General features: G+C 42.1%; 1 protein-coding gene across 1 annotated transcript in view; it reads right to left on the minus strand.

Annotated features, from left to right (window-relative positions):
- The window catches only part of LOC125115610 (actin-binding LIM protein 1-like), a 226,269-nt gene extending 213,803 nt beyond the window's left edge, over positions 1 to 12,466 (minus strand). The window contains exon 1 of the mRNA XM_047759837.1: positions 12,228 to 12,466. Within this exon, the coding sequence (XP_047615793.1) occupies positions 12,228 to 12,240 (13 nt within the window). The 5' untranslated portion in view covers positions 12,241 to 12,466. The remainder of the gene's footprint in view (positions 1 to 12,227) is intronic.
- Positions 12,467 to 16,880: the final 4,414 nt, after the last annotated feature.

The raw sequence follows: 16,880 nt of genomic DNA on the forward strand, positions 1-16,880 counted from the left end.
TAAATGAATTCTTAATAAGTGGAGAAAGGAAAGCATGAGTAAAAACCTTAGACACGGTTTTAAGCAAAACATATCAGAGGATAGTTTCTTTAGGGAAAACTATGTATAAACTGACTCCAGCATGACTGCATATATACCATCAAATGTTATTCTCCTATGTAATAAAGTTAAAGAGCTGGAGAAAGAACACACAGTACAGAATAAAGAGCTTTACTTTATTAACATGGGAATAATTATAATTATGCATGTAGAGCACTTCATCACACAAGCAGAAAAAAAGAAATTATCTGAACAAAGGACCAAAATCATATGACCTTTAATCAATCAGCAAATAATTTTTGAGGGCTCGACACACAATTCCTGCTTTCACTTTTATTCTAACATAGGGCTCAGTAATACAAAGAATTTCATGGGTAGATCTACTAAATAAGAACCTGCCCACCCAGTAATTATAAAACAAAATACGGACAATTTCCTTCTAGTGGTAAATACATATTAGATAAATTTTCCAACAAAATAATGCAACGTCCTGGGGAAATAAATCTTAAATACTACAAATAGGTAGTGAGTCTAAGCACAACCATAAGGAGACGGAACTACACATTTTAAAGTTGCTTTGAAACTGAACTAACTGGAAGAAATAGAGCCACTCATTTTTTTTAAATTAAAGTATAGTTGATTTATAATGTTGTGCCAATTTCTGCTACACAGCGTAGTGATCCAGTCATGTGTGTATATATATAATATATATATATACATATGCATTCTTTTTCTAATACTATATTTCATCGTGTTCTATCCCAAGAGATTAGATATAGTTCCCTGTGCTGTACAGTAGGACCCCATTGCTTATCCATTCTCGATGTAATAGTTTGCATCTACCAACCCCAAACTCCCCGTCCATCCCACTCCCTCCCAAGTCATTCATTTTAAATGACTATGGAAGATCAAGGGCACTAAACATTTCCTTTTAGCAGCAGTTTTTCTCTAGATAATTTACCCCAGTCGAAGAAAACTATCATGTGAATTACTTCCCCCAAATTTAAAAATTCACCTGGGTTTTGACTTCATATCAAATGTCATTGTTCATCTATAATGGTAATTACACCAAAGGATAATGACTTCCTATGAGAGAAAAAATAGCCCAGAAATGGGCTGGATTGGTGAGGAGGAGATGGCCACCCTAGGACTCTTTTTAAAATTTTTTTGGCTACATACGGGGCATGTGGACGTTTTCAGGCCAGGGGTCAAACCCGAGCCACAGCAGTAACCAGAGCTGCTGTCGTGACAATGCTGGATCCCTAACCCACTGAACCACCAGGAAACACCAAGCCTAGGATTTAAGTCAAAGTTTTGATAGAGCTAATACACAATGCAGCTAACACTCCAGGCAGATATTCAGATACTAAAAAAATTCTTCCTTTGAGACCAAGGAATACACTGCCATCAAAACACATGCTGGCTAGGACCTCTTCTGGTTACGAAGGCCACAGTCCCAGTTTGCCTGAGATAACCCCCCATACACCGACATCCCACTATCCTGCCAGGCCTAGCATTCGTCCTAGACTGAAGGTTCCCATTTGGACAATAACTTACATGGTGCCATAATCTAAGGGTAAGTTAATGTCAGCAATAAAAGCTGATCAGCCCTCTTTGCTCCAGCCTCATTCAATCACAAATTCTAACACCTTTTAATACTTTTTCACCCCCAAATCACGACAATCCTCACTCCGGAGTACTCAATAAATATTTGTTAAGTAACTACATTCATCAATATATTAGTACTGTCTGTCCAGGAATGGATTTGAAATAAATCTGACCACTCTAGAAAAGAGGTTCAATAAATATTAGCTAATAGAATATCAGTGAGGAAGTCTGAAAGGGCAAAAGACTTAACCACTGTCCCTCACACTGTCTTCTGGCTTGCTGTCCAGAAATTTTTACCTAAGTTGTTGGCATTTCTGTTCTTGGCGGAAGGGAGAGGAAAAAGTATTTTCTTCATTGTGGTCTCCTTTGTATATCTAAGATAAATTTCAACCCCACTAGCTTCTATTCCACCTTTAATAAAGGACAATGTGATAATTCAATTTACACTAGCAAATACCTAGGTTATACTCAAATCTGATGTCTATTTTCAGTTTGTAATAGTCTTTTTTTTTTTTTTGGCTTTTTGGCTTTTTGTCATTTCTTGGGCTGCTCTCATGGCATATGGAGGTTCCCAGGCTAGGGGTCAAATCGGAGCCATAGCGCCAGCCTACGCCACAGCCACAGCAACGCGGGATCCAAGCCGCGTCTGCAACCTACAACACAGCTCATGGCAACACCAGATCCTTAACCCACTGAGGATCCTTAACCCACTGAGCGAGGCCAGGGATCGAACCCGAAACCTCATGGTTCCTAGTCGGATTCGGTAACCACTGAGCCACCCATGGGAACTCCAGTTTGTAATAGTCTTGTTTAATCAACATAAATCCTCTGTGCTCTCCTAGTCTCTCTCTCTCTCCCTCTCTTCCCCTTTCCTTCTCCCTCCCCGCCCCCATCCTTAACTCTTATACCAATTCCTCTCCAGTCTGTAAGTCAATTGATTTTCTCCTCAGGCTGCTGTCTGACGTTTGTGCTCTAGATCGTGAAGCATTTCCAAAGGCAGAAAAGAGTGTTCTCTAACTTGTGGAGGAGAAAACAAGGGTTGAAAATGGGAGTACCCAGGAGAACCGAAGGGGGAACACTAGGATTGCTTTATCTATGAGGTAGAGTCATAGAGCCTTTTAGCCCTGCCGTACTGTCACCAGGATGAGTAGACAAGATGGGCTGCGAGAGAGGGCCACAGAACTTCAAAAAGTCTTTGGAGTTCCTGTTGTGGCACAGTGGAAAGGAATCCACTAGCATCCAAGAGGACGCAGGTTCGATCTCCGGCCTTGCCCAGTGGGTTCAAGATCCTGGGAACCTCGATATGCCATCAGTATGGCCCTAAAAAGCAAAAAAGTCCTTAAGGAAAATGAACAAAGCAGCTTCTTTTAGGCATAAGCTGCTAGTGTTGCATATTTTGAAAGAGAATAGGACAGTGAAGGAGGGATGTGCTGTTGACTCCAAGTGATGTTATAAAATGTAATAAATATAGATGTTTGATGATGGATGTTTGATGATGGTTCTAGGAAGGCTCCATAGATGTCGATGGATGGATGGATGGATGGATGGATGATACTCCTAGAACCTGCTGCTTTAATCCGGAAAATTCTGACCACTCACAATCTTTTTCATGTCTCTACCAAGTAATCAGAAATAATGATTAAGCAGATAATGGTGCCACAAGTTCTGGGCTTAAGAAGTAGCACCTTGTGAATGGAGCAACAAAAGGTCACACTACATCAAGTGATCAGTACTAAGTATGTAAGTAAACACTCCTATGGATTAAGTTAGAGAAGAACCTGAAGCCACAGGCCCACAAAAAAGGAAACCTTTCTCCCCCAAAAGATGATGGAAAAAGAAAGATGATGCCTAATTTACCCTCTCAAAGATATTGCTCCATAAAATTTTACAAAATTCCACCTTTCATTTTAAGAGGTTCTATGAACTACTACTGCTTTGTTCCTCTCTAGAATTGAAGGAACTAGTGGTGTGCAGGTAAAAACAGGATCCGTTAGGAAGGCACACTTCTGGAGAAATGGCCTCACCCCTCCCCTTCGCCGTAGTCAAAAATGTCGCTTGGCTGTGCTGCATTCAACCCTCCCGTGTGGCAGCATCCTTAAGATTGGAATATTCTGGTGTCAGGTACAAAATTAAAGCTAAGGCTCAGAGAGCCTAATTGACCATCAGAAAGGAAACATAAGAGGCTTTGGGTAAGGTTTTTACCTAAATGAGAATTGTGGTCAGGATAAAATGTAAGTCCCTGAGGGAATTCCCATTGCAGCTCAGCTAGTATCCACGAGGATGCGGGTTTGATCCTTGGCCTCGCTCAGTGCGTTAAGGATCCAATGTTGCTGTGAGCTATGGTGTAGGACACAGACATGCCTCGGATCCCATGTTGCTGTGGCTGTGGTGCAGGCCGGTATCTATAGCTCTGATTGGATCCCTAAGCTGGAAACTTCCACATGCTATGGGTGCAGCCCTAAAAAGCAAAAAAAAAAAAAAAAAAAAAGGTAAGTCACTGAGGTATAATTTGGCAATAAAATACCACCTCCAATATTGTGCAGCTGAACAACTTTAGGGGAGGAATTATCTGAATGTACCAAGGACAGCCCTCTCGCTTCCCTTCTTTAAGTCTGCACTTCTCTGTTAAGGAAAAGCCTTTGATGGAAAGGCTTCCTGGTTCAACGCATCATTTCCTTGGTGTCTCTATTTGTCCTCCCCCGCTCCCCCCAAATCTTATGACCTTCTCATATCTCACTGACTCCTGCCTCCCCACGTGTCCTGCAGTTTTAGTCTCCCATGTTTATACTTGAGCTGTTCCTCCTGAAAGGAAGCATGTCTTTCAGTATTCTCCCTACCGAATCCCTACTTATCCTTCGAGATCTGACTCAAATTCCATGTCCTCTGTGAACGGAAGGTGTTCTTGTTAGCTCCAGGCACAAAGTAGTTGCAACTCCCCTAGCAGTAGGATTATTCCTATTTGATAATGTTTATCACCTCCTATCCTGGTCAGTTGTGTGCCTAACTTTATACACACACACACAATCACACACACCCCTTAGTTTGTATTCCTTTGGGATGGAGAACAATCTCTTTTCACTTTGTACATCGAGTCCCTAGAAGAACAAGGCTCGCTGTTGCATTAAGTTATGTAAACTTCCAAATAAGATCAAAATATATATATATATGTTCATAAAACCAGATATCCACATAAGATTTTGATTAATCTTGGAAACACAGAGACACATATTCGCACATAATGTAAAATAACTTTGTACTTACAGCTTTAAATATAAGTACTGGTCTAAGAATTGGTTTTACTTCAAATGCAAGGACACATATATCAACTGTAGTAGAATAGTTGCCTTTGGCAAAAGGCAGTGGGATTGGGGGATGGGGATAAAAATGCATCAGTAAATAAACTGAACAAGACAAGAAAATAAGTCAATAAGTAACCTGAACAAGGGAAGGACCTAATGAACTGCATAAGTGGAGAAGTATGATTAACTCAACCTTCTCTACATGAGGTCTCAAATTTTATTTATTTATTTATTTGTCCTTTTGCCTTTTCTAGGGCCGCTTACCACGGCATATGGAGGTTCCCAGGCTAGGGGTCCAATCGGAGCTGTAGCCACGGGCCTACGCCACAGCCACAGCAACTCAGGATCCGAACAAAGTGTGCAACCTACACCACAGCTCACGGCAACGCCAGATCCTTAACCCACTGAGCAAAGCCAGGGATCGAACCTGAAACCTCATGGTTCCTACTCAGATTCATTAACCACTGAGCCACAACAGGAACTCCTTGAATTTTAAAAATATATTTATAACTCTATTCACAGATACAATGTGTAAACAATTCAACCTTCTGAAAATCTTTTCCGAAATGTGATTCTCCTACATGTGAGAAACTGATGTCAAAAACTACCTCTCAGAGTTCCTGTTGTGGCTCCCTTGGTTACAAACCTGACTAGTATCCATGAGGATGCAGATTTGCCATGAGCTACGGTGTAGGCTGGTGGCTGCAGCCGCAATTCAACCCCTAGCCTGGGAACCTCCATGTGCTGCGGGTGTGGCCCTAAAAAGCAAAAAGCAAAAAAAAAAAAAAAAACTACTCAATTGGAACCCATTGATTTTACATGAAACAAAGGACTTCCATGAAGTGTAGTATGTTGCTGTTTTATTTTCTAAAACACCAAAACTTATAGTGGCTAATCTTGGCTTTCAAATATATTGTTCTTTTTCTTCAGTTTGATAAGTTGCTTCAGAGTTCTGTAACTCAAGAGAGGAAAAACACGAGCTAATATAGGCCAGAAAAAGTCCTCCTCCCATAACACCAAATAAGAACTCTGAGTGCATGAATCTTTGCACCATCACCATAAAAGAAACTAATAAGTAGAGTGAAGGAACTAGAGGTATTAACAGGCACAGAGTTGCAGCAAGAAGCAAGAGAGAAGAAACAGGATGGAAGTCTCTCCTTTACCAGTTAGCAGATTCATGTTGGTTGAGCCTACTTGTGTTAACATGGAAGCTGAAGGCATCAGCAAAAATGAGGGTAGCTCTGATTCCTAGGGTCCCAGTGCACCACAGCCCTAGGAAAGAGCCACTGTCCAGCACAGGGCTTAGCTGCTACGCTATAAGCCGATGGCAGCCCTCACCACCTCTCTGCCTTCAGCCAATACTGCTCAGGGTTCAGCTTGGTCTACAAGCAGAACTCCTCCTTTCAGAGCTCAGACATCTGAGGCCAATTGTGTCCAACCACCTCCCGCATTCCTGCAGTCCGCATGGAAAGGACAGGGAGCCCCCAGCCTCATCCATTTCCTCTCCCCCCTCATCCCTTCTGCCCTGTGCTTCTCCCTTCCTGCTACACATTTCTCTCCCACTCACCACTGACAACCTTCCACTGCGCTCCCTGGAACCACACTTGCCTGTTCAATGAAAATCCCTACATCCTTGGTCTTTCCGCCAGGTGCCCACTGCACCTCCTCACTCAGCAGAGATCTGGCCCCTGTCTGCCTAGCAAACCTGCATCCCACATCTACATGCTTTCCAGATCCACACCCACATACAACTGTTTCTTCCACACCCAAGCCTCCCTGGAAAGCCTTTCCCTCCACCCCATCCTTTTTCATTTAGCTAAATCCAACTCGTTCTCCAAGAAAACATCCCTGCCTTCTTTCAGAAGCCTCACCTGATCCCATGGTCCTCACCTCCCTGGTTATGTTCGGCACCATCCCTTTGTCTTAAAACTCTCAAGCCCACATTCTCCCTCTCTTCCTCTCTGCATTCAGCATCTCCTTTTATAAAGAGTATTTATAGGAGTTCCCGTCGTGGCTCGGTGGTTAACGAATCCGACTAGGAACCATGAGGTTGTGGGTTGGATCCCTGGCCTTGCTCAGTGGGTTGGGGATCTGGCATTGCCGTGAGCTGTGGCGTAGGTTGCAGACATGGCTCGGATCCCGCATTGCTGTGGCTGTGGTGTAGGCCAGCGGCTACAGCTCAGATTCGACCCCTAGCCTGGGAACCTCCGTATGCCGAGGAAGCAGCCCAAGAAATGGCAAAAAAGACAAAAAAAAAAAAAAGAGTATTTATGTATTTGTCTCCCCCACAGAACTGTGAGTTCCTTGAGGGTATTGGTTGTGTCCTAGTCACTGACTGCTGGCATGGAACAGGTGTTCAATAAATGTTTGTTGAATTAATGAATAAAAATCTCTATCCCTGACTTGAATAAATGAAATAAATATGTGGGGATGAAGTGGACATTTTTCCTTTGTTCAGTTTTTCTTTCAGTCTTTTAAAGCTATATCCACTTGCTAGCAAGCAACACAAAGATATTTTCAAAGAAAAGCCAACTCTCTCCCCTCCCTAACCTTGACTTTAACTGTTTTACCCTTGACTTTTTTTTTTACCCTTGACTTTTCTTAACCACTATTAAATGCTGGGTGTGTACTGTTCTTTGATTTTCTCTATGCTCCTGGCACACACGCACATATGCACAATGAAAGCCTTGTCTCAGTTTATAGAACTGGGATCCTATATTACATATATTTTATCATAAAACTTGCTCTTTTCACTTAATAATGTATCGTGGCCATCATTCCAGACCAACACCTAAGACCTAACTCAGTCTTTCTAACAGGTCCATAGCAGCCTATAGAATAGCTGTACCGTATTGCTCATTTCTCCAATGGGCGAACATTCACATTGCTCTTAGTTTTATGGAAATTCTGAAAAGCAAAGATAGCAAGACTGAGCTAACATTTTTAGAACATACATACTTTGAGTTAATTCTCTGCCAGCACAGTGGACTCTATCCTTACACCCCTGGGTCTATTTTTTTCAAGCCTCGAGCTTCCTAAAACCTAATAGGCTCATGAGTGTTCTCTTCTGTGTAGAGTGCCTATCATCTGCCACGTGTCTTATACCAAACAGGCATTTAATATTTATTGAACTGAACCAAAAGCTAACTAGATAGAAATTGCTGGGAAGGAGACATACTCAGTATGCGCTGTTTGCCATGCTTGATTCTGAGGATTTCCTCAGAAGAGAATACAAATAGAAAATGTTCATTTTAACTTAATATACTTCTGTTTGGATTTTAATATAATACTTTACAATTTAAATATTTAATATAGCCATTAAAACATGAAGATATTTTCATAATATTAATACGTTGATAATAAATTTCAACACATTACTTTTATAACTCAAGAATAGCTTTTTTCAAAACTCGATGGATGGTACAGAACTTTGAATTACAAGTAACAAACTCTGATTCAGTAGCTGCCGAGTCTGCCTGTATATAAGAATCAACTGAAGCTTATTTAAAAACTCAGATTCCCAGGCCTTTCCCTGACTAGCCAGAGTCAGTAAATCTGAAGCAGAACTCTCGTATCAGCATGTTTAATAAATACGACAGATGATTCTTTGACCCTGCTCAAATCTAATGATCCTCAGAATTACCTGGGGAGCTTTTCACATAGTATATAGATGTTTGGGCTCTACCTTTAGAATTTATGATCCATTAGACCTGGAATGAGGCCTGAGAGTCTACATTTTTAAAAGGTTATCAAGACTATTCTTCCCAGGTTTGGAAAGGTTATTCCAGGTGTTATAATTTCCTCCACTTTGTCAACTCAAAAATCAAGGCATGATGGCTCCATTTTGATCTCCAGCAGTAAAAATACAACACCAAGTTAAAATTCTTTGATGAGAATATTCTAAAAGACCACAATGTGGGAAATGTCTTAACTTACCATGGAATTTAAGAATCACTTTTATTTTTAGTTTGAATAATGAATTAAATTTTAGTACTCTATATCTTTTTTTTTTGTCTTTTGTCTTTTTTTAGGGCCACACTTGCGGCATATGGAAGTCCCTAGGCTAGGGGTCGAACTGGAGCTACAGCTGCCAGCCACAGCCACAGCCACAGCAATGCCAGATCCTTAATCCACTGAGCCAGGCCAGGGATTGAACCCACATCCTCATGAATACTAGTCGGGTTCGTTAACCACTAAGCCCACGACGGGAACTCCAGTATTCTGTATCTTAAAGACATGAACTCAAAAATATTTTTCTAAGAGTTATTAATAAAAGTACTTTTATGAGGCTCCATTGATTTCAATGTTTTCAATTTTTAAAAAATAGTTCTATCCTATCCCTGCTATAACCTACAAGTCTAGATACTAGAAATAAGCAGTGATCACTTTTTAAATTAAGGAGACTCATCTGTCCTATATCTAAACACCTTCCTAATGATAAGTTTGGTATTTAAGCAGACACATTAACTTTCTGACCCTAAAGGTTTATCTCTACTGTCAGGAATAGAGATGAGAGCAGGTATTCCATTAGAAAAGCATAGTGGAGGAGTTCCCGTCGTGGTTAATGAATCCGACTAGGAACCATGAGGTTGTGGCTTCGATCCCTGGCCTCGCTCAGTGGGTTAAAGATCTGGCGTTGCCATGAGCTGTGGTGTAGGTCGCAGACGCGGCTCGGATCCCGCGTTGCTGTGGCTCTGGTGTAGGCTGGCAGCTACAGCTCCGATTAGACCCCTAGCCTGGGAACCTCCATATGCCGCAGGATCGGCCCAAGAAATAGCAGAAAGACAGAAAAAAAAAAGAAAAGAAAAGCATAGTGGAGCTCAGTTCTGAAAACATCTTTCATAAAAAAATAAATGGCAAACAGACATTTTTCAACATGAGCTGAATTCAAGTAGCTATTACACTAGGCACTCTACTAATCATTTAGAATTTTTTTTTTTTGCAAATTCATAAAAATGAAAGTACTTCATAAAAACAGAAGGAAAAACCCAGTCACTGGTAATTTCTAGGAAGTTCTGGTCCTGAAAGTGTAAGAGGAGGAACTAGAGTGGGGATATCAGAGGAATAACAACACCAAGGATCAATGGCCAGGTTACCCTCACCTGACCATTACCAAATGTCCACGAAGGCATTCCGAAATGTCCTGGGAATTCCAAATAACCTCCCAAGGCCATTTCCTTTCAATCTCAAGAATAGGGCCTTTTCTCTCTCAGTAACTCAATGACCATGATGTTTACTATAATATTCCAAGGATGAGTAATAGAGGGGCAGTAAAACAAAGCGGACGTGATGAAAAGTCACACAGACCTGGGTAAAAATCAGGATCTGCCATCTACCCACTGCTGGAGCTCAGGGCAGTTGCTGGATTGGGGAGGTAATAACAGTATCTACTTGATTCAGTTACTGTGAGGCTTAATTGATAGAACACATGTCAAGGGCTAGACTCATAATAACTGATATTTATCACATTTTTTCCTCTCTCTGACATAATAGTCAGACTCTAAACTGTTAAATGCAAGATTACCAACATGAATTTCAAGGCGAAACAAGACAGATTAAGTGAAATGTCCGTGTCTGACTCCAAATCATCCTGCTCGAAGTCAGGTTCAAGAAGAAATATTCAAGAACCAAGTCCCAATTCAGTGCTCTAGCCTCTGAATCAATGGGGCCATCTTCATTTTGTATCCTTAGATAAACCACAGGGACCTTGTAATACAAGGGGCCAGAGGCAAGGTGAAACTGGGAGGTTATGTAATGAACTTGATGCCTCCTAGGACAGACCAAGGTTCCCAGGAGCTACTTGGCGCCTACAAAGTGCAAGGATCTGTGTACTAAGAGGCTTGGGTGGCACAAAGCCACATCAGAAGTGGACTCTGACCACAGAGAGTTTTACAACCTATGAGAACTGGTCCCCACGTGTTCTTTGTACTTAGGACAGAAGTCAGGACCAAAAGCCTGTCTTAGAACACAGTTCAGAGATTATGCAGTTGAGATCACATGGAAGATCCCATACAAACATCCAGTTCCCTGTAATCATATCTGTTCCACCCTCTTTTTTCTTTTCTCTAATACATAGAAATTATTAGGCTTCATCAGGCAGGTAGTGTCTCAGGGCCCCATATCACCCCAGGTGAGATCTATGATGTAAATTTCCCTCACTGCGACTCCCCAGCATCACCCCATTTCCAGGCACAGAACCAACCAACCACATTGCCAGACCAACAAAGACCAGTTTTTTAAAAAAGGAGTTTAAACAATCGATAGAATTTACTTTATTTCTTACATGCCCCAGAATGAACCTTGAAAGGCAACACTTAATTATCCGATACATATGAAATTCTTACACTCTTCTCAGAAAGCAAGGTTCACCCTCTGGGGTGAAAAAAAAAATTACTCCTCAACTCCTCTTAAAGCTTCAGGGTATCAAAAGGGGTGATACTTATTGCTTTGCAAATGTACTTTCTAAAAATAATCAATATTTTCCTTAAAGGCTTATGGCAGAGAAACCAAGTCACTTTGCCTTAATTGCTGGCAAGCTGCACAATGACTTGATCTCTTTAATATTTCACTCATAGTAGCAGCCACTGAGCTATGACTAACCCACTCTCCCAGCATCACCGCTGGCTCCAGATGGCAAGAAATACATTCCCTTCCCTATTGCCTAAAAAGCAATTCTGATTTTTTTTTCTTTCGCCCAGTTTCACCTGCAGTAATCTGTTGACTCCAGAAAGAAAACGCCTTGAGGTGAAAGGGAGATCAATGCGAAAGAGTACAGGTAGAATTTACTTTTTGTTAATGGAGTGTAAGCTACTGCAGCTTTAAATCTTACTGCATCGAGCCCTGGATACCTTCCATAACCAAGCTGCAAAATGCTAACAAGAAAGGAGGAAAAAAATACCTCTTCCTCCCTCCCGGTCAGCCCTTCAGGCCGCTCTCCGGCCGGCCTGGCAGCGGCGAGCCCATCCCCCCACGCCCTCCCAGCCCAGACGTGCGACTGGTACAGGTAAGCCGGACACCGACCTTGGCCCTCAGCCTTCGCCCACATCCGGGGATCAAGGTCAAGGGCGAGGGCTTCCTTCCACCACCACCCCCTCACCACCCCCACCCACCCGGCCGGCCAGAGCCCGGGGATCTAATGCCAAAGTTTCAGGCCGGGCTGCGGCCGGCGCGGCTCTCGCAGCCCCTCGCCCTCGCGCACCTGCCCGGCCCGCCCTGGTCTGAGCCCGCCCCGCCGTACCGGGCGCGGGGTCCGTGGACGGTGCCCACCTGGCCCCCACTTACCCCTCGCGGACATGGTTCAGGCAGCAGGAGCCGCAGCAGGGAGGGCGCCGGAGACACTTGCCAGGGCGTGGGGAGGAAAATAGCCCCGAGCCGCACCCGGTGCACCCGCGCCCGCCCGCGCGGGGAGGCGGCTGGCCGCGCGGGGACGCCTCCCGCAGGACACCTGGCGCCGCTGGGCGCAGCGCGGCCGGCGGGCGGGGACGCGGCGGGCACGGGGATCCGCCGGGCGCGGCAACGCTGACAGCCCGAGGCCCGCGCTGGGCGGGGCCCGCCTCCCGCCTCCCCCGCCCGGCCAGCAGCCAGGCCCACCGGGTCCAGCGGCCGCGGGGGCGCGCCGCCTGCCCGAGCTTTTGTCCCCAAGCGAGCGGAGGTGCGGCGTGCGGTGAGGCCTGCGTCTTCCCTTCCCCGACCTGGGTCCTCGTTAAAAAAAAATAATAGTAGTAATAATACCAGTGTTGTTGTTCTGGGTGGCCTTCCGGCCTCCCGCTTTGATCTCAGAGGGAGAGAGTAAGAAAGAAACTGTTTTGTCCCCTCCCCTAGTGATGCTCAGGTCAGGGGGGGAGACCACGGTTGCCTGGGGGGCTTGGCCCTCAGTGGGAGGAGGGCTTTGGGTGGTCCGCACGCGGGTCAAAGTAAAATTAGGGACCAGTGACACCCCTCGAAGTCGGCCCGGGTGGGATGGGTGGACTCTTCCTCCTGGGACCTTTGAGGTATCCCAGGAGAACAGGGCTGACCTAGTGCAGTATCCTAAGGCAACTGACACTCAAGAAATGTCTAAACAAGGGTCAGGGAGGGGCAGGGCTGAGCTGGGCTGGAGAATAAAACGGACACTCTAAACAAATCCACTTTTCCTATGTATCAGAGTAAAAAGAAAAAATACAAGAACAGTCTCCTTCTGCCCTGGAGGGTTATCACCTAGAGCTTCATGCTAGTAAGCAACCTTCCAACAGCCACCAGATCAAGAAGTTCTGAACTGAAGAGGTGGGGTTCTAAGCTTTGAGGAGAACAGTACAGTAACTTATTAAACCTCTAAGACTGATCCCTGAATTGCAAGTTTCAGGAATTCACACTCCCTTCCCTGTAGCTACTTCTCTATACACCCTCACAACAGATATTCTAGTTGTTTTCTATGTGAGCAGTTCCCAAATCTATCCTGATACGATGAGAACTGTGTAAGTCTGATAATTCAGAAATATTCAAAGAATAGGTGTAAAAAATTTCTAAAAAATGATTGGTGGATAATTGACATCATTGGGGAAAAAAAAAAAGCTCAATCAAATAATCATGTGGGGAATGAAATATTAGAAAAAAGCCAAGTAATGAGAGTAGAAAGTCTCAAATTCAACTACCAACTACAAAAATTAATTATTTATCATCTTGACAACATCCCCTTCATATCTTCTAGGAGAAAAACTTGCCAACAAATCACAATCCATCTGCTTCAGTTTCAAAACAACTCTTCTTTCCCACTATCCTCAGCTCACTGTTGACCTTTCTCACCCAAAGGATGATTACAGGAAAGCCACTGCTCTCCCTACATCCTCCCTTCACTCCCTCCAGTTTATTTTGTCTATTGCCTAGTTTTCCTAAAACACTGTTTATAATGTGACATCTTCAAACTCCAAATGAGTCTCCGCCAATCTCCAGATAAAGCCTCAATATTTCAAAGTGTCTTTATCCATACAGTTAATCCATTCAATGGCATTTTATTGAGCACATACTATATACCAGTCTCTATGGTTGGTACCAGAGTGAACTAAAAAGACATTGTCCGTGTCTCTATGGAGCTAAGGTCTACGAAAATTTTGAGGACTTTCACAATCTATGCTCTTACCTCTCCAGCATCATCTCTAGCTACTCCTCTGAGCAAATGCTGTTGCAGACAGGATACTTTTCCCTCTGTTGTTAAATATATCACAATATCCATTCTCCCTCATTCTCATTGCTCATTCCCATTGCTCTTCCCAAATGCCCTCCCCCTCACCCAAATAAGTGTATATACTGCCTCCTCCTGAAATATTCTCAAACTACCCACATTGATCTCCTCTTTCTCTCAACTTCTATAGCTTGTATTTTCAGAACCACCTGTTTTTAATGAATACACCGCTCTGTGTTGCCATTTCATAGTTTTGTTGTATGTGTTTCCTGTATGTCCAGCTGATTTTAAGTTCCTTGAAATGAAAGACTTACATAATCTGAACTGAATTTGTTGTAGAAATGTATCACAGAGCATATATCACATGCTAGTAAGATAGACAGGTCTCGTGTTTGTGTGATTTTCTTCTTTTATTCTTGTGTTAATATCTAGCCCTTTACTCTAAAAGCCACAACAGTTCTGGTCTTTATAATCTCACACCAGAATTACAGGTACAGTGCAAAAGCCTAATAATGAACAGAGCTTACTCTTGTCCTTAAAATGCTTATGATAGACTACACAGATGCTTATAAAATACACTCCTAGGAGTTCCTGCCGTGGCTCAGCAATTAACAAAACTGACTAGCATTCATGAGGTTGCAGGTTCGATCCCTGGCCTTGCTCAGTGGGTTAAGGATCCAGCACTGCCGTGAGCTGTGGTGTAGTTTCAACACAGCTTGGATCCCACGTTGCTGTGGCTCTGGCACAGGCCAGTGGCTAAAGCTCCGATTGGACCCCTAGTCTGGGAACCTCCATATGTCACGGGTGCAGCCCTAAAAGGACAAAAAGACCAAAAAAAAAAAAATACACTCCTATATGTAAGTCTGAAATAAGACATCTTACACAAAACTGTTAGGCACACACTAGTACTCAGTACCTGATTGGCTGCCAAGTTGGAAAATGGTAAGTTTACTATCAAAGATTATCTTTGGCTAAAAAAAAGTTTCCCCTGTGAATTTAAGTTTAGTCTTCTTCAGGTTAAATAGCAGTTCAGATTTTAAAATATATATGATTTGCTTATACTTTGGGGTTATGATTGAAATGCTGTCAGGATCAAACTCATCATTCCAGAATCTCTTCCTATAATCTTACAAATCTGAAACTAATTCTTCCAATCACACAGCAACCAAGTTCCTATTAGTAGCTTGAACAGCCTAACAACTTTCTCATCTAAGATAACAGAATAGTTTTGAAATCATTGTAAAAGCAAACTATAAGGTGCAATGAATTTTTTTTAAATGTTAATGCCACTTTTCCAAGTTAGGAAATAAAGTACAGTCTATTGGTTGGAACTATAAAAAGAAGTTTGGATAGACCAATGGGAAGAAACACATTCCAGTCTGTGTTTGAAAAAATATCCTACTATTTGGCTCTTGCCAAAAATACTCTTAAATTCTAATGGAAGGAAAGTTAATATACCTTATTAGTGTTTTCAATTCTTTATTGACTCTTTAAGTGATTGAATATGGATTCATATAGAGCTTTTCAATTGATGATGCACCATCACTACAATTCTGCTTTTTGTATAACTTCAAGGTTTTTTTTAAAAAAAAGGGGGGGTGGGGGAGGGCAATTGGAACTACTCAATAATTTTCAGCAAATACCTTTGTAATGCCTACCATGTAAGAGGCAGTGAGGAAGATAAGGCAAACCAGTTAGATTAGTTCCTTGTCCTCATGGTGTTTATGTTCTAGTAGGAGAAAGTCAGAAAATACACAAGGTGAAGAAGCTAACCTTCAGACTCTTCATAAAGCTGGGCCACTAAAGGGGGCTAAAATGATCCCAGGACAGTAGTATCCCTGGCTCCCAATAGAAGCAACAAAAATTCTGTTCTGATAAAATTTGACAGATGAGCAACCAAAAATGAGGTCACAATCAAAGAGAATTAAGTATACAAAGAAGAATGCCACTTTGAACAAGAATCATCAGAAACAACAGATAGCAGAATAGCAGATATAGATAGTAAGTACTTCAGATATTGTCATTCCCAGATAACAAAATAAGATGAAATATAAAACAATAAAGTAACAAAAGATACCAAGAGACTACCAAAAATGACCATGTGAAATTCAAAAAAAAAAAATCAAAATTTTGAATATCAACTGTTGAAATTTTTTTAATTCAATGGATGGATAAAACACAAAATTATTTGGAACCAAAGAAAGAATTAGTGAAATGGACATAGATGTTTAAAATTTGCTAAGAATCCCACTCCTGGGCATCTATCCAGAGAAAACCATAACTCAAAAAGACACATGTACTCCAATGTTCCTTACAACACTATTTTTAATAGCCAAGACATGGAAACAACCTAAATGTCCATTGACAGAGGAGTAGATAAAGAAGTCGTGGTACATATACATGATGGAATATTATTCAGCCATTAAAAGGAAAGAAATAATGGCATTTGCAGCAACATGAATGGACCTAGAAATTATCATGCTAAGGGAAGTCAGTCAGACAATGCGCCATCAACATCAAATGCTATCACTTACATGTGGAATTTAAAAAAAGGACACGAACTTCTTTGAAGAACAAAATACTGACTCACAGACTTTGAAAAACGTATAGTTTCCAAATGAGACAGGTTGGAGGTGGGAGGATGAACTGAGGGTTTGGGATGGAAATGGTATAAAATTTGGTTGTGATGATTGTTGTACAGCTATAAATGTAATAAAATTCATTGAGTAATTTAAAAAGATAAAAAATAATTAAAATTTAAAAAATTAAAATTTGCT

This window comes from Phacochoerus africanus, chromosome 15, assembly GCF_016906955.1.
Source record: "Phacochoerus africanus isolate WHEZ1 chromosome 15, ROS_Pafr_v1, whole genome shotgun sequence".
Lineage (NCBI taxonomy): Eukaryota > Metazoa > Chordata > Mammalia > Artiodactyla > Suidae > Phacochoerus > Phacochoerus africanus.